Genomic DNA, 18,891 nt, shown 5'->3' on the forward strand with positions numbered 1-18,891 from the left:
AATACTCGCCTGTGGGAGTCTTACCCGCAGCCAGGGAGGAACAGTTGTATTATATTTCAATTTTCATTCAAACTCAATTCAATGTAAATTAAATTTCACGTGAAATCGATGGGACTCTCGGGTGTTTCCTTCCTTTCCTCAAACGGGTCCGTCTCCCCGTCCTGCGATGAGGGTAAACAACCCCGAGGAAAGTAACACTTCCAAACAGACTCAAGAGGAGCAGAACCACAAACTCAATGACTCACACGCCTGTTTTGCTCTTGTCCCCCCGCCCCCTCCGCTCTTTCAGGAAGGATTATTTCGACCTTCTCGGTGTGCAATTGGCCTTTTATATGTTATTATATTCATTAAAAAAAGAACACTGTATGTGTCAAACCGCATAGCAACAATGTGTAGAGCAACGGGAATGCGGGCGTGAAGACAGATGGGCGGCATTGAAGGACATGAGAATAGAGTTGTGTATGAGTGCTGTATATAGGCATTTGTATCACACACACACACACACAGTCAGAAAAAAAGCATTTTTGTTTCACTGAGGCCTTTCTTATAGATGACGGTTATTATTAGTAGTAGTAGTATTATCAATAAACAAAGACAAAAAATATGCAGTAGAACTTGAGGAAATGGAAACGTTACTTCACCTTAGTGTCAGTGACAGCGCTTTGCTGCCCTCTGGTGGATGACAGTAGGTTGACCGAAGGATATTAAGGATCATTATTTTGGGATAACAACAACAACAATAATAATAATAATAGTTAGAATAAATTAACCTCAGAGGCATTACTGAGTTAAATTTTGACTTTTGAATGAAATTACGACCAGATGTTTATGATGTATTTAGATGTTTAATTAAAGGCAGAAACATATCGCTCCAATTTAAACAACTTGACCCCCTTCTAAAAAAGTCTAAACAAGGCTTGATGAAATGAAAAGGAAAAAAACAACAACTATCATTTGTTTATCAACTATATTTGACAGATTTCACATGTTCTTTCTGGACCCTTCAGACAGCTGCATGACAAAACACATTTTGGGCAAATGGTCTAATCAAATGGTCTTTAAATGTTAAATTACCTTTGTAACCCAACATGGAATCTGGATCTTCACTGTGTTTTTCCAATATATTTGTAAACACATCAGAGAGAAGCAAAAAAAAATTTAAAATAAAAACACTGCTCTGTAACTGTAAAGTAAATCTCCATGACGACATATCCCTTAAAAAAAGGCAAAAATCCACACGCACTCAGCTACAAGGAGAGTCAACATTCAGTGTGCGGTATTTCCCAAATGCCGTCGAGTCCTTAATTTCCCTAAAAAGCCAGAGTCGTGTTTCCGTCACGTTTTTCTTTTTTTGGGGGGGGGGGGCTTTTAACTCCAACACTCAGCACTTTGTCCAGCACCTCAACAAACCAACACGAGGAGAACGAGAAGAACAAAGACAGTTACACACATGACAATGGAGACAGTGGTTTTTTTTTTGTTTTGGTTTTTTTCACAAGTCAAGGTGCAACAGCCCGTGGGCACAAGCCCGGGCGCCCATTTCTGATGCAAGACCCGCCAACGATTCGTTCGGAGCGAACAAAGCTTTTACGACTCGGGAGTCGGGCGAACAGGAAATAATGACGGAGGATTAAACGTGCATAAAATGGTTTGGGTGAAGGCATTTGGCATAATTCATACTGAATGTGACCGATTTACACTTTGCATTCTTCCTAAATAAATAATTGTGACAGTATTAAATGATTATTGTGAGAATTCAGCGCTCAGAGCCGATCCGACTCTTCTGACTTGTTGTATCGACTGAATCAAACGAACGAAAGAGTTGGAGAATTCTTTTTTTTTTTTTTTTTTTGTCACTCGTAAAGCGCAGAATCTCATCAGCCTCCCCCTTTGTTGGTGTGCGCGCGTGCGTGTGTCTGTAAAAGCCTGACCTTTCAAAAATAATGACACTGAAGCCGACCTTACACCGAATCTGGGAACGCATAAGGCAGCGGGACCCTGCCCTCTAGTGGCCAGCAGACAGACTACATCTAGGTGTCTCATCGAGCTGCTTTACTCTGTTTTCCCCCTTTGCCATTTTCACTGAATGGACGCGAAAAAAATCGGCCTTTGTTTCCTGTTTTGGGAAAAAAAAAACAACGTTATTTACATACGGCACAGCAGAGGAGGCGGAGCATATCACAGAGGGGTGGAGCTAATTGCAGAGCGCAACGGCTTTTCGCGTGAATCCAACATTTCCATAGAAACGAACGGACATGCGGTTTGCGTTGTCGTTTGTCCCATTCAGTGTAAAGCCGGCTAGAGACGTCCGGCGCGGCCATTTGCCGCGTTATGACATAACGCTGAAGCTTAAAAAAAAAAAAAAAACTACACATGAAATACAAACACATATCCCAGAGCATTTGACACTGCAATGACTGTTGACGTTTTGCAATAACAACAGACTGAGCCTCCTCTCGTAGAAGCTTTCTGCACGCGATCTGATAAGAGGCTGCAGAATGAACGTTTCTCTGGCACGAAGGAGGAGTCCAAACTGTCAGTGCGAGAGTCCCTTAAAGGCAAAGTCCAGCAGATTTGACCTCCTGCGTTCCCAAAAAAACCGACCTTTGACTTCCCCAAACTATATTTTATAAATATATATGAAACCTTGCGGTTCCTCATGTCAGGAGCTGGGCCAATATCGGTATAATGGACCATTATATTCACTCCATTCTGGTGGAAAATATTGTAAAACGATAGGTTTCAATTCAAGGTTTCAATGTAAATAGATAAACATTTCACACTTTTAACTATGTTTTTCAATGTGTTGGCGGCGTGTCCCATGCACTGGAAAGACAACGTCGATAAAGTCAATGGAGGGAAAATAAAACACCATTAATTCTTTCTTTCCTCGCGTCTTTCATAATGATATTGAACATTTTGGATCGGTCAATGAAATCCGCGTCCAAACCGGTTATAACGGAGCAAATGCCCCTTTAAGAACCCGGAGCTGAGTGAAAACTACCGTAAATACAGTACGCAAGGGATGTTCATTTGATTGTAAAAATATATATTTTACGGTAAATTTGTTCATTCCCCAACTGTAGTTTTGACGGAAAATGAGAATAATTGTTAAGAAAGGGACAAAATAGCTTTTAAAAAAAAATGGATATTTGAGCAGTCTTCTTAATATAAGGAACCATAAAATAAATGTATTTCCAAGTGAGGAAAGTGCCAAAGGGCTTTCTGTACTGATATCGATGCAGCTTCTAGACTATTTCATCAAACCACTTCTGACAGAAAAGCGGGGGAAAGCGAAGGCTCAGGAGCAAGCGAGGCCGAACCAAGGGCGACGTGGCACTGCAGATCGAACGAGAAAAAACAAAGAAATTAAAAATAAAATAAAAATCTCCATCGTCGGGTCGAAACCGGCCGATCGGACCCTACGAAAAACATTAACAAGGTCTTTGAAACGTCTTCCTCCTGGAGTCACATCGAGGAAACAAAATCCTCCCCAACTGGGAAAAGATGAACCCCCCCCCCGGGAAAAAACGACAAAACAAAACAAAAACATGGGGGAAAGAAAAAAAAAAAAAAAAAGAAAGTGCCGAAAGAAGACGGAGAGGAACAGCAGCTACGTCGGCCTCCACCTCGGCGCTCTCTCTTTGTATCGTGCATTTGGGATACTGTCAAAATTCCCCGAAAAAGGCTTCAGAGCCACGGATTCCTGCCGGCCGGCGGCCCAAATCAGAGGCCTGATGCTGGGGGAGGTCTCTCTCTCTCTCTCTCTCTCTCTCTCTCTCTCTCTCTCTCTCTCTCTCTCTCTCTCTCTCTCTCTCTCTCTCTCTCTCTCTCTCTCTCTCTCTCTCTCTCTCTCTCCTCTCTCTCTCTCTCTCTCTCTCTCTCTCTCTCTCAGTACTTATTAATCCCAAAGATCCGGACGCCGTGCAGCTGCGGCAGCTTGGGGATCAGCACCGTCAGCAGGGACACCGTGTTGACCACAAAGTGGGCGCAGTCGTACTTGGTGTAGAAGCTGGTGAGGATGTACCTGCACCCAGGAGAGCAGAGGGTCGGGGGGGTTCAGAGCACAGTTTCCCCAAACGTTTTCTCTTGTTTTGGTTTTTTTTTTTTTTTTTTTTTTACAATTAAATATTCCTTGATTGATAAAATTGATTAGTGTAGCCTTGCAAATTTGATCTTGCAACGCAAGAGCTAAGGTACAAGATTTATATATTTCGTCACGTGGAATCTGAAAGTTTGTAAACGGAGCTATAACTTAAACATTTTCCAAAGTCTAGTTTAAATATATGCAAAACATTTTAAGAGTTTTCAAGGACCTGCAGTCAACCATTATTAGCAGTGATTTACTTGGTTATCGCCATAAAATAAAGTTTGGGTTCTGACCAAAGTGAGATAGCGATGGGTAAAATGACAAATTTGGCAATGTACAATAAACCAAAAGATTTACTATAAAATTAAAATAAACAAATGAAAAAAACACGGGGCATGACGGAGGAACCGGAAACGATCTATAAGGATTTCATGAAACCTTGCGCTGTTTTCCGTGCTCGAGGCGGATTGTTGTGAACTGAAAACAAGGCCGTGCACAGTGCACTTCCTGTTTGCAACCAGACACAAAGCTGCAGACACACCTGGACAGATGTGGAGACTTCCTGCTTGCACTACGGATGGAACAGTTGGATATAGATATATACATGAAACACATCATATATATATAAATATATAATTTGTTTTATGTATATATTTATACACAATATATAAATATCATATATATATATATATATATTACACACATATATATATATACAAACAATATGTACATACTGTATATACATAATGACAAAATGAAATATCAAAATATTTGATTCAAATCCTTCTTCCTTTAAATTGAAGTGAAAATAAAAATTGCTCCGACGAATCATTTTAACTGTTGACAGCCCTACCAGAGCCAAAGCAGCTGCTCTGGTACGCAGCCGGCGCCGAGGGAAACCCCAGGGAAGCCCGGCTTGTTTTTCCGCTCGGCGACAGCTCGCCAGTTAAACCCGAGGGCCGCGGCGACGGGCGACAAGGGGCAGGGCACGATTTCAAGCGTTCCCGTGATCAACTTACAGCACAATGGGCGTGATGGTGAGGAACTTGCGCGAGGCCGTGAACTGCACGCCGTAGTCCATCTGCTCCCAGTGCGTGAGGAGCCGGGCCTTGCCCTGGTCCGGGGTCTCAAACGGGGTCCCCTTGACCGTGTGGAGCAGCAGGTACATGCACTGCAATGAGACAGACCATGACACTGACACACTGACACTCCTATCTATAGCCCCCTCCCACTTGCGCTGAAAGCCGTAAATCCACTGGCATGGTTCCGTTTCGGCGTCACGTGGGAAAGGGAGTCTCGGACGTTCCGTGAAAGTCGTTCCGTAAAAATCTTGAGGTAGTATAATTTCCGGGGAAATGCCGGTACAGGTGTGTGGGAACGGAAGCAGTAACTTTGCTGTAAAGTAGGGGCGGAGCCAAATGCAAATAAAGCACAAAGCAGGGGTTTTCCAAATATGTATTTCGTACAAACATTCAAAAAAAATTTTGTTTTTGGGAAGAAAATCAAATTAAAAAGTAAATAAATAAATATCGGGAATAATGGCGATTCCGATGCGAACCGTCTCACTCGGCTGCAAAGACGAGAAACTGAAACACATCTCGACGGAGGCAGGTCTTTATATTCTTAAATTGTATTATTTCTCTTATTAAAAGTTCCACTCAGACCCGAGACGTGTCTTTTACAATGACGGGTGCGGCGCGCTGACATCGCTCCGCTCCCCGCCCGCCGCACCGCAGGGCGGCGCCGGAGAGGGGGCGAGCGGACAGGGAGAGGGAGAAGGGGTGGAGAACGTTCCTTCTCCGGAGACGGAGAGCGGTAGGTAGGAGAGCTGGAAAAACGATCGCCCCGATTCTAGTTACATTGGGTGACTGAGACGGGGAGCCGAGCGCTGGTCTAAAAAAAACATTCGGTTGCCCAGTCTCGCGTGATATTAGACGCCTCTCGTGCGAGCATTACGTACTGTATCCGTAACAGTCGTCGTGTGGGAATCAGACTGCACACGGAACTTTTCCCTAAAGGAGGCCAACGTGGGAATGATGCCGACTGCCTGCCTACCAGATACTTTGATATTTTTTATCCAGCAATGTTACGGACTCCATGTGGGAAAGGGGCTTATCTCTCTACCCATCTTTCTATCATCCATCCATATTCATCTACCTTATCTACCTTATCTACCTTATCTACCTTGTCTGTCTGTCTGTCTGTCTGTCCGTCTGTCCGTCTCTCTCCACCCATCCCCCACTCACCAGGTTGTGGATGAGGTTGGTGAGGGTCCAAACCACGGGCACGCTGGCGAAGGGGATGCTGAGCAGGATGACGTGCAGGAGGCCGATGCAGAGGATGTAGGAGAGCCACATCCCGCGGCTGTTCATCACGCGGGTGTTGGGGTTCACCTCGCTGTGCGCCGTGCCCACGTTCATGGCCGCCGGCGGGTGCACGGGTATATATGTAGGAGGTATATACCCCGCTGTGAGGCCTCCAGGAGTGTGACATGAGTAAGCCAATACGTTAAAAAATGTATTTCTTTGTGTTTCGTTTCTCCAACTGACTGAGATTGACCACCCACCAAAACAATATCTAAACATTTTTTTATAATATATATTTATAGTATACGATAAATTATTATACAATATTGTTAATTTGTATATTTTTTATATTACATTTATAACAAACATGTTCCTATAATCAGATTAAAACTGATATTTAATATGCTTAAATACATGTATGAGGTTATTTGAATGTTGTTGTCTGTAGGCCTAAGAGAGTTAAATATATATATATATATTATTTTTACAAATTTTAACTAAGTTTAAGGCAGGTTTCCAGACATTGTTTCCTGAGTGTTTAGGTTGAAATTAAAACTTGATACATTCAAATGTAGTGAAGACATCTTCAGAGTTTCTTTTAGGACCTGCATACATCCTGATAGCTGCACCCAACACCACCATTAACAGTGTATGTACTTCGTCATCACCATAACATTGGGTTAGGTTATTCCCATAGAGATAAATAAAAAAAATGAGAAATATACAATTAACCTAAACATTTAATAAATAATGGAAAATTTGCCAAATATACAATATTTTATAATATATGTGTATATATACGAATAAATAAATTATAGATAAACCGAAAAAATGGCAATATACAATACTTTTTTTTTAAAGAATGGAAAAAAATACCAAATATAAAATATTATATATAAATTAATTACAAATTCACAAAAAAAATGCAATATACAATTAACTTAAAAATTAAATAAAAAATGGTAGAAATTGCCAAATATGCAATATTATATACATGAATAAATAAATTATAAAATAACCGAAAGTGGCAATATACAATAAACTTAAAATGTTTTAAAAAGAATGGGAAAAAATGCGAAATAGGCGCTATATATATATATATATATATATATATATATATATATATATATATATATATATATATATATATGTGTGTGTGTGTGTGTGTGTGTGTGTGTGTGTGTGTGTGTGTGTGTGTGTGTGTGTGTGTGTAAATTTGAAATTAACCGAAAAAATGGCCAAACACAATAAACTCAAAAATGAACTGCAAAACAGAAAGAGTAGATAAAACGAAGCTACATGCACACAAACAGTGTAAAATGGGCACAAATCCACAGGTAAAAGTACGAAAGTGGAGCCAAAGAGTGAACTTTGAGACCGCAGAGCAAGTCAACAAACTGGCCGACACGAGTAAACAACCGTGACTAAACACAGTTACACGGCGAGCTGACGGAGGAGCGGGCGGAGGAGCTGCGCCTCCACCTGCGGTCAGTGAGCACAACGCGCCGCCTCGAGTAAATAAACCGTGATACATACAGCGGGAAGATGGCTCCAACTCCGGGCACGGACACGGGCTCGCTATCGCGGCTCTGCTCCGACCGACGGCCCGGGCTGTGCCACTGCTACTGTCGACGACGAGGCGTCCGGCGCGTCCGCCGCTTTCTCTCCCGTCGACGAGGCGACGAACGCGGACAAACAAGCGGCCGAGACGCGGAGCCCGGTCCTCCGTCGGCTCCCCTCGAACAGCTGGCGAGACAACACGGCACGGCTCGCCGTGGAAACAACGTCATCGCTGCGGGAGGAGCCCGGCGCTCCCTCAGCGCGTTCGGCTGCGATTGGCCCGCCGCCGCCACGTGACGGAGCAGGCGCCAATGGCGACGCAGTGCGATGAGCGCGCGTTCGGCGCCGCGCGGCGTCGTTCTTTTCGAGCGCGGCCTCTCCGCACTTGGCTGCGATTGGTTCGCTACTGTCACGTGGCGCCAGCCGACCAATCGTCAAGTCAGTCGATGGAACCGTGACCCCGTGTCCCCGTCACCGCTGCGTGTGACGTCATGGTCGTGGGCGGTGCCGGAGGGGAGTTGGAAGTGGAACTGCATTGAAAATGATTCCATTTTTATTTTTTTAATTTTTTTTTACAGTAAATGATTTATGAAACTAACTTCTAAACTTCTACTTAAACACGGAACAAGATCTGTTTCCGCAAAGCAGGCCTGGGCCCCGAGGTAACTAACTGTTATGATCATAGTTCCGCTGTTATCTCTGTCACTTTATTATAGAATGGATGATCGTCACATCTAACAATAAAGATCTTCTCGGTCGGGGTCCCAGAGGCTACATGAAAATCAAATGGGCCCAATGCATATTTATTACTCCAATGTGGTGGGACCGCGTGTTTATTCTGACTGCAAAGCCAAAATGAAGTCCCGACATGTGACTAAATGGTCGCTTTTTTCAGCCCTGATACAGCAAATAAACTTTGAAAGGTTGAATTAATTATAAAGGCTGCTCTGGCCGAATTGTATAGATTTGTAAAAGATAACTGTTTACAAAATCACCCGATCAATGTGTGGAATAACTATTGAACAGAAGCACCTGGTCACTTTTTTTTATCGAATTGAATGATGTCATTACAAAAAAATAAAAATGCGATTATACGTTATCGCATGAAAATCATTACATACATTACATGTAATCATTACATCAACCGTTACTTACTACTACTACCAATAATAATAATAAATATAGCTGCAGGCAGCTATACACGGCGTCGATCATCAACACCAATAACAAATTTTCGAGTTCCCATGGAATGTAGCATCAGTTCATGCTGTCGCTCCTCTACGTCAGCATTACGTCTAAAACAAGTAACAATTTTCCAGGTTTCCTTCGAACGCAGCGTGACGCAAGAGTCCGGATCACAGGCAGAATTACTTATACAGTGGTACCTCGACTTAAGACTGTAATTTGTTCTATAAGAGCAGTCGTACGTTAAAACAGTCATATGTTAAAACAGTCATATGTTAAAACAGTCATATGTTAAAACAGTCATATGTTAAAACAGTCATATGTTAAAACAGTCATATGTTAAAACAGTCGTATGTCGAAGCAATTTTTCCCATATACACCGCGCTCATATTTTTCTATGATTTCCTTCTTAGTTTCAATGGGAGTCGTTGGCTTTTTCTTTTTCCCATCATCCTTCTTCTTTGGACTCATCATGAAGGGTGAAAATAAAAAAAATACACAGCACAAACACAGTAAATATGAAAAAAATATCGATAAGCCACGAAACTACGTGCACACACGATGTAGGTGGTCAGCAGTCAGTCTGCTGACTGACTGCTGACTGACTGCTGACTGACTGCTGACTGGGCGCCGACGCGCCAACTGCAAATTTCCACGGTCGTATCTTGGAGCAGTCGGTCGCAAGTCGATACAAATCTTCGTGACTATTGCTACTCGTATCTTGGATTAGTCGTAAGTAGGTGCAGTCGTAAGTCGAGGTACCACTAAACTGATAAGCTGAGGCACGTGTTGTGACTTTTTCTTAAAAAATTGAAGGTGGCTGTCTCCTATAGGGCTGTACCCCAATCAGAATTGTGTCAAGTGGATTCGGATTTGGCTGTTCAATCGGAATATTCGACTATTCGCAGCGGGGCCAGCTCAGCTCTTGCTGTGGGCAAGATAGGCGGCTGCCTTGGGCGCCATCCCGAGGGGGTTACCGACGATGCGATAGGGTGCTATGATTTTATTTTATTATACGTCTCCTTATGGAACAGAAAAAGTGCACATGGAACGGTTTGGAACCGTGCGTAACGGGGACACTTTACCTGTCATCCCTCCCCGATCGCCCCCTCTACATGCGTTGTGCGCGGCAAATAATCTTGAGGCGTCTACGCGCTCGTACCCCGTCCCCCACAATGTTTTGACTTGTGGAAAAAAACGCGGGGAAAAAAAACGAATGCTCGACTTGAAGAACCTCAGTCAACTGACGGCGTGACATAGTATAACGTAGGATGATGATGTCACAAAGTGCCCTGCTTCTTAAAACAAAAACAAAAATCCATCGTGTGCCAACGTTCTTCAACTTCCGGTAAATTTGCAAGGGTTTTCCACTAATTCCTGCTCCAAATTTACGTTGATGTTGATCATCATTATTATTATTGTTGTTGTTATTAATAATAACAACAACAATAATAATAATAATAATAATAATAATAATAATAATAATAATAATAATATATAATAATATATAATAATAATATATAATAATATATAATAATAATAATAATAATAATAATAATAATAATCATGATGATGATAATGATGATAATAGTAATAATAATAATAATAATAATATAAATAAATAATAAATATGACAAATAAATACTTAAACTACTGATAATGAATAATAATAATATTAATAATAATAATAGTAAAAATAAGTATAATAATAATGAATAATTGATAATTAAGCTATAAATAAACAAATTCTGATTCTGGTCGCATTGAAAAGTGATAATTTCATTGTCGTGTATCAACGCAAAAACAACATTATACATTATTAATAATATTTTTCACGTTGCAACATAATAAACAAGCCGATCCACGCCCACCCAGAACCAAAGAACATCAACAGTGTCGTGTTCTAGATCCTCCAGATATGTCCATAGAAATAATTTAGGCCCAGAGAAGAGGAAGCCCGAGGCCGGGAGGGGGGGGGGGGGGTCAACTATGTTCTATTTCCATCCAGGGTCACACGATATCCCCATTTTCTAAGGGACGACGACCATCAAACAGGTTTTGAGCGCTCCTCACATGTGACCGGAGGGCTACAGAGCTCTGAGGTCACTGGAAACAAGAACCAAATACACCAAAAAAAAAAAAAAAAAAAAGATGAAGAGACGTGTTTGGCCAAACCGACCGGGATCCAAGATGAAGTCACCGTCGTCGTCGTCGTCATCATCACATTATCTCCCAGGTCCGAGACTGTCCTGATTCCTGACGCGATATAAAGACATCAGTTTCGGAAACGGACTGAATTCCCAAAGCTTTTGTCTTTAGTTGAGTCCATTTCAATGACATCATGGCCCTGAGACCCGAAATTCAAAGGCACAAGATGAAGTCATCATTAGTTATCACTATGTCCAACCCTGTGGAGGAAGTGGAGAACGCAGCTACATTTAATCCTTCTTTTCAGATAGCTTGTAAATATACTTTTCAAAGTGGTTTCAGGGTGATGATAGTATTGTATTATTGTATGTACATAGTATCATACACTGGCAACGTGAGCCTACGTGTCGGAAAATATGCTGTTTTAAAGGCCAGGGCTATAACAGCGAGTGGTCGAAATCTTATCTCTGCCCTGAGACAACTTTGACGCTTTGACTGTCCCTGAAGATGATGGAAAAAGAAAATTCCTCCTTCGAAACAATGTCGTTGACATGTTTTGATATTTTCCTTCGTAGAATATTCATTTCTTTGCCCCAGGCTTTCCAGAGTAACATGGTTGTGTCAATCGGACCCCCTAACCCAATAAAGCTTCTGATTATGCCATGCCTTTCACGCTTCTTTTTTATTTATTTTTTTATTTTTTTAATCTTGTGGCAGTACTGAGGCTTGACATTTAAAGTGGTAATCGCTGAGATTATTTTGTTTAAGAAAATCCCATATTTTATATTAATTGTATATTTATTCAGCTGGCTCTTTGTAATAAACAACCATTTGATGTATTCGAGTTATGCATGTGCTCCTCTAGATTCCGTTTCCTTTGTTGGCGCCGGGGTCTGCCAGTGAAAAGCAGGCTATTTAATTTAAATATTTTTTGCATCATTATTATTATTATTATTAAATAATAATAATAATAATAGTAATGATAATGATAATGATGCAAAAATATGTACATGTACAAAAAAAATGAAGGATAAAAAAATATATATATATTTTATCCTTCATTTTTTATTGCTTTCTTATTTTATTTTTTATTTGTCAGTCCATCAAGCTTTTTTTTTTTTCATGCTAATTGTAGGTGGAGAAACGCACCAATCAAATGAAAATGCACTTGGGAGAATAACAAACAGATGAGTAAACTGTGTAACAGCGGTCGTCGGTTAGGTGCTATTGTCAACTTTTAACTAAAAATAATAATAATCTCACATGCCCAGATAATTTCCCCAAACGTGCTTCATAATAAGTGCTCGACTTGTCACCAGCAGATGTCACCATCAACACGTTTCATCGTTGCTGGGATGGACCCGCAGCTCTAAACCTCTGACCCTGAGGAAGCCGAGGGTGGGTGAGTTTAAGGTTCGCAACCCGACATCTGATCCGTGTAATACCCCTTCCTATACACAGCAGCTCATCTGAAGATTTCACATTTGAATTTCCCCTTTAACAGCTTTAATCGTACACCGGGGTCAACCCACTTGTGATTATTATGGTCTGCGTTCTACATTTCTGCCTCCATGCAAGGGCTGTAAACTAGGTCTTCAAACTAAATAAGGGTCAATTCAAGTCTCGGCTGATTCTGTCCTTGTGACGGACCCGAGTCTTCCGGGTCCTTGACGAATGGGGAAATGAAAGGTTACTCCTCATTTTGGGAGGCAAAAAGGCACCTCACCCTCTACAGTAAGTACAGAGAAGGAGAATGAACTAGTTTGATCCCAATGCTGTGGAGGGGTTGTGACCACCCAGGCCCCAGAGTTTTGCTATCGACACAGGAGCAAAAGAACCCGTCGCACATCACAAGGCAGGCTGCAGACGGCGCGCTACACCTAACGCTCGACTAATTCCACAGTCATTCTTCAGGACCGGCCTGATCTTCGATGCGTTTGTGTGGAGGACGTGCAGCGGATGAGCAGTATCTGAGGAGAAGCGCCATTTTTTTTTTTTCGGAGAGGTGGGCTGGTGACTTGGAGAGGCTTGGATGAGGCTGGAAAAGGCTGACGCAGGGAGTCCATTATTGCCCCCGGAGGAAGCGGAGGATTAGAACACCAAAGAATTTCAATAAAAGAAGTGTCTGCGGTGGGGAGAGGCAGCAGGGTAGGGGTGATGGGGTGGGGGGTGGGGGGGTGATGGAGGGTGATGGAGGGTGATGGGGGGCGGGGGGGGGGGGGGTCCCTCATTGTCCCAACGGTGATTGAGAGCAAAGAGGAGGGGAGTGGGAGGGCATTGTGTTTGCAGCCCCTCTGAAGAAGGTGGTTATTAGGGGGGACGGCCGAGGAGGGCCGCCGGGCGGGGACGGGGGGCTGTTGACTCTTCATCTTGTGCGAACAAAGTCTCTGGCACGTCGCCCTCCTCTCTCCCTCCGTCCCCGGACCCCCTTGTTTACGAGTGCCGTGAACGCTGGCCCTCCACTCGGGGACCGCCGTGGCCCCCAACCTGCACCACAGCGCATTGTGGAGCTTAAGTGGCCTTTAATTAGGCCGCCTCAGTGTCCGGCTGAAGACTGTTGAAGGCTTAAGCTCTTCCCTGTCGGATGGTGCTCACACACAAACACACACACACACACACACACACACACACACACACACACACACACACACACACACACACACACACACACACACACACACGTGTGCGTGCACGCCCACGCACGCACGCACGCACACACACACACACAACAGTGCAGCTTCCCTTACATAGCCAAGGGATGAAGTGTTTGCTGCTCTAATGAAAAAGGTTTGTTTGGGGGAAGAGTTCTTGTCGTCTTTGTGGCCCGGCTTACAAAGCCCCTGACAAAGGCGTTGATATTATCCCCTAACCCTCTCCCATTTCCAGGACACGCAGCGGGGACGGCGGAGGACAGGGGACGGGTGAGGCGGCGGTCTCCGAGAGGCAGACCCAGCGCCCGGCCGGCGATTTGAGGCAGTAAACACGATGCGTTGCCTGTGCAGACAGAACGCATTACACGGCAGATCACCGCCTGATTATAAAAAGAGGAACGATGGCTAAACAGATGGAAGTGATGTGTTCACAAACGTGAGCAAACGCTCGGCGCAAGCTCGAATTCATGCAATGTTAATTCTGTAGCAATTCCATTTGGATTCAATCATATTCAAATCTCTGTGAAATCTCATTAAATGAACCCGATAACATGCCCTCGACTGGTACACAACACACACACGCACGCACGCACACACACACACACACACACAAATACATACACATACACACATAGAGCTTTGTAAAGTGATGGAGCACATTGCATTATCATAACAGGGGAAGATGCAGTACGACAGGGAGGTGGGCAAGGGGCATTGAGAATTTGCCAAACTGCCCCGGCGAAATGAGTAATTTCTGGAAGCCCCATTGTGTGGAGAGCTTACTGAGCAAAGGGACAAGAAGGATAGAAAACTGGGGGCGAGTGAAACAAACAAAGAGAAAGGTGGTAAGAATGAGAGAGAAAGGGGGGGTGGAAGAAAGGATGTGTGTGGGATTGGCCATGTTCTGAAACTATTTTGCTACAGCCCAGTGTGTGTATAGATACCCTCCTAATCCTGGTTTTATTGGCTGCCTGTGTCCGGCTGCGCTGGTCGGATTGAGTGGAGAGGGTGAGAGGCGCGCGGGGGGGTGGGGGGGGCTGAACACATGTCCTCCCCTTTGTGGAAACGCGCCGATCGGGCCCAAGAAAGAGCCGGAACTGGTTGCGGCCTTTATCAGGGTCACCGTAGAAACCGGCCCCGGCGGGGGAGCGCGGCGCTTCCCGTTCCCTCCCGAGCGCCCGCCGAAGCGGACGCGCAGCGCCTCCCAGCCCAGGCGCGCCGGAGGACTGCGCGACGTGGACCGCACCAGCCCCGGTTCAGGACGGGGCCGCCGCGCGCTGGACCCCAATCACCCCCCCCCCCCGCCATTCCAGACGGTTTCCAATGTTGTTCAGATGCAGACCGCAGATCCATTCTTTCGCCCGCGCTCGTAAATAAGGCCGCTGTCACATTCCCGCTTGTCTCTCCCTGGCCCCGCGCAGCATCGATCACGCCGAGGGAGCGACGGTCGTCCAAATCCAAGAGCTGAGCTCGGCACATTTGTGACACGGCGCTGTATTGCGCGACAATGTCCGTGATAAAAACCAGACCTGCCTTGTTTGGAGCTTTTCGCTGGGACATACACCACATCTTCACTGGAATCCATCCCATCTCGATTTTTTTGGAATTACGCGGGAGACTCCCCACCGCGAGTGGCTGGAGAACAGGCTTCACACAAATCTCACAAAGGCGTCTATCAATTATTGTCACATTTAGAGACCGGCGAGAATGCTGCTTTTCCCCTCGGAGCACGGCGGCAGAGGTCAAAGGGCGCCCAGTCTGAGCCCATTTCCCTGGCCCTCTTTGTTGCGGCGCGGGGAATAAAAAAACGCACGCGGGGTGGCTCGGAGAGGGGAAGCTGCGGCTCTGACCTCTGGACCGCGGCCGCTGGCCTCTCTCCCCGCGGCGTGTTCCCAGCCTCCCCGGTCCAGAGCGCGCGCTCCCAGCCCCTGCTGTGCGACCCCGCCGCCCCCTCGGCCTGGGGCCCCGGAGCTCCTCTGCCAGCGGAGCAGCACCTTGAGGCGGCGCACAGGAGGAGACGGTGAAATATAGACGGAGAACCACGCCCGCCAGTGACGGTTTGTGTATTTGTCTTTGGTTTGGGGTATTTGTCGAAGAATTGTGGTTATAATTAATAACGCCATTCAATTCAGAGGATTAAACAAGATTTGAGCCGACGTACCATGTCCACTTTGCCCATAAGTGGCTCACTAGGCTCGAAAGGACGTCGTCGTCGTCGTCGTCGTCGTCGTCGTCATCATCATCATCATCATCATCATCATCATCATCATCATCACCACAAGACCACATTTCCATAATTCCATTTATTGTTGTGATATTGCCACGATTCTTAGATCTGTCTGTGCCACAACTGTTAAAAATGTATTATTTCATACCTCTGTATCGTTCCAACCGCCTACAGAGCCAGAACGGCCGACCTGAAGACCAAACGCACCGCGGAAGTTAGGCGTCTACAAAGGCATCCATGAAAACATGTATTTGAGCCTGTGGATTTGAAAGTGTCGGGGGAACGGTGGCTAATTTACGCTCCTATGGTCTGGTGGCTTTACTCTGGTGTAAAAACGTAATCTGGAAGAGAAACCACTTTCAATTAGTGGGTTTTACAAGCCTGGAACGTCTCCACACACGTCGCCATTGGCCAAGGATCTGGTGAGCGCTCGAATTGACTTTGAAGACGGATGCAAACAATATCAGCTGGACGGGGCTTCACGGAAACCTCGACAAACAGAAAAGATAAACCAAAGAGCGGAGGAACAAATTGGAGTGAGCGGTTTCGGGGGCCGTTAAGAAGTTATTTTGGCTTCGCTGAGAGAGAGAGAGAGAGAGAGAGAGAGAGAGAGAGAGAGAGAGAGAGAGAGAGACGATTTCACCTAAAACGACCAAAGGTTGTTTTGTAAGGTTTACAAAAAAAAACAAAACAAAAGAAAAAAACCTCATTGAATGAACCCGTTCCATCGGTTTCTTCCGCTTGGAGTACGCAAGTAAAATACGCGGAAGTACTTTTTCGGTAACTTTACACCCCAAAATAAAAAAACCAGGACCCACAATCTGAAGGCAACGCATCACAATGGATGCAGCCGCATCGACGGCAAAAAGTGAAAGTCTGACAAAACACAAACAGAAAACACTCAAGCTCCCTCAAGTTCCCAATTTCCATTTCCGCGCTCGGTATCACCGCGTCGCTCGTCGCCGTTTTGAGAGCCTTTGCTGGGACGCCGGGCGTGCTTTGATCTGGCTCCTGTGTGTATTAGCCCTGATCAGCTTCCCTGCATTTGAATGCGACGCCTGCTTCACTTCGGGGCTAATTCTATTCCACGCCAGTGTCTCACCCTCCTCCTCTCTCTCTCTCTCTCTCTCTCTCTCTCTCTCTCTCTCTCTCTCTCTCTCTCTCTCTCACTCGCTCGCTCCCTCCTCCCGCTGGCCCAATCCCTCACTCGCTCCCCACCCCTACCCCCTACCCCCACCCACCCCCAGCCCCCAGCCCATCAGAATGACAATGGTATTGATGTAAAATGTGTCGCCTTTGGGCCGCTCCAGCATACAGCCCTGCGTGCCTGGCCCAGCCGCCGCCACGTTTTATGGCTTTATTGTGTCGCCTTTTATGTCCTCCCCTGTTGGGGCGGGCGGACAACAATTTGGAAAATTCACTGTAAATGCCCCCACCCCCCCCTGTGAGGGAGGGAGGGAGGGAGGGAGGGAGGGAGGGAGGGAGGGAGGGAAGAGAGGGGGGCGGTGTGTATGCACTGTGTATATTCACTGTATCCACGTAGATCCAGATCAATTAGTCAGGGCACAACCCCTGAAAATGAAGTCAACCCTCCTCAACCCGTTCAGCCGCTATAGGAGGCCTGCACGCGCGCGCACGCACACCTACAGAGCCTCCACTGCCTTTCTGCACACCTACGCTAGACACCTTTCTCTAAATGATCCCAGATGACTTGTGGTGTGAGAACTCCACCTTTCTCGCTCTCCCCACCCTGTACTCCCCCCTCCCTCTGTCACTCTCTCCCTCTCTCTCTCTCCCTCTCTCTCTCTCTTACCTCCCCCCTCCACCTAGCCCACCCACCCCACCCCGCCCCGCCCAGCCCCACCCCACCCCACCCCGCGCCTCCTCTGCCTCTTTTCACTCCTGCCTTTCTTTTCCACATTACCAGGGGGTGGCGTGTGATTGACAGATGGGAACGAATAATAATTTTTTTTCGTAACCTAAGGCCATCCTCCGTGATTGGCTTGCCAGCTGACATCTCCACAAACCCTGCTTGTCTTCTTTTCTTTTCTTTTCTTTTCTCCCCCCCCCCACCCCCCTGCTCACCACCCCCCCCCCCCCCACCCCTTTAATATCGGGCCTGTAGATGAGGCATCCTGAGGGAGAGAAAAAAAAAGTGCAGAGAGAGACAGAGAGAGAGAGAGAGAGAGAGAGAGAGAGAGAGAGAGAGAGATATCTACCTTAGGGAAGAACCTCGGAGACAGAGAGGGAGGGAGAGAGAGAGAGAGAGAGACGGGTAGGAGCGTGTGAGTGAGTGAGTGGAAGAGAGAGAGAGAGAGAGACACTTACTCTCTTAACTACGAGGAGAGAGAGAGACACACACACACACTTTCCTGGGCAGACTCAAAGAAGAGGGTAGAACGAGTAAGAGACGGGAAGAAATTTTGTGTGTGTGCGTGTGTGTGTGTGTGTGTGTGTGTGTGTGTGTGCGCGCGTCTGTGTGTGTGTGTGTGTTTTTTTTTTTCAATATCATTTTAGATTTTCCTCTGTTCCATTCATTCAACAATCAAGCCGCAACCACCATCACCACCACCACCGCCACCCACCACCAACCAACCACCTCCAACCCATCCCACTTAAAGATCCTCTTCTCTTCTGGAAACTCTGCATCCCTCTCTGCTCCGCCCGCTGGGAACTCTTACGTATTGATCCATGTCCGCTGGTGCACGCGGCAAGGCTTACCTC

General features: G+C 45.5%; 1 protein-coding gene across 1 annotated transcript; it reads right to left on the reverse strand.

The window, feature by feature from the left end:
- Nucleotides 1–3,891: 3,891 nt before the first annotated feature.
- ormdl3 (ORMDL sphingolipid biosynthesis regulator 3) lies at nt 3,892–8,078 on the reverse strand (the record flags this gene model as incomplete). Its single annotated transcript, XM_080021203.1, has 4 exons — nt 7,933–8,078; nt 6,337–6,566; nt 5,110–5,261; nt 3,892–4,027 (listed from the first exon to the last, which is right to left on the reverse strand). The coding sequence occupies exons 2-4, from the start codon at nt 6,508–6,510 to the stop codon at nt 3,892–3,894; spliced, it is 462 nt and encodes a 153-aa protein (XP_079877329.1). The 5' UTR covers nt 6,511–6,566; nt 7,933–8,078.
- Between the last annotated feature and the right edge of the window lie 10,813 nt (nt 8,079–18,891).

The sequence above is a fragment of the Zeus faber genome (genome assembly GCF_960531495.2).
Source record: "Zeus faber genome assembly, chromosome: 20".
Classification (NCBI taxonomy): Eukaryota; Metazoa; Chordata; class Actinopteri; order Zeiformes; family Zeidae; genus Zeus; species Zeus faber.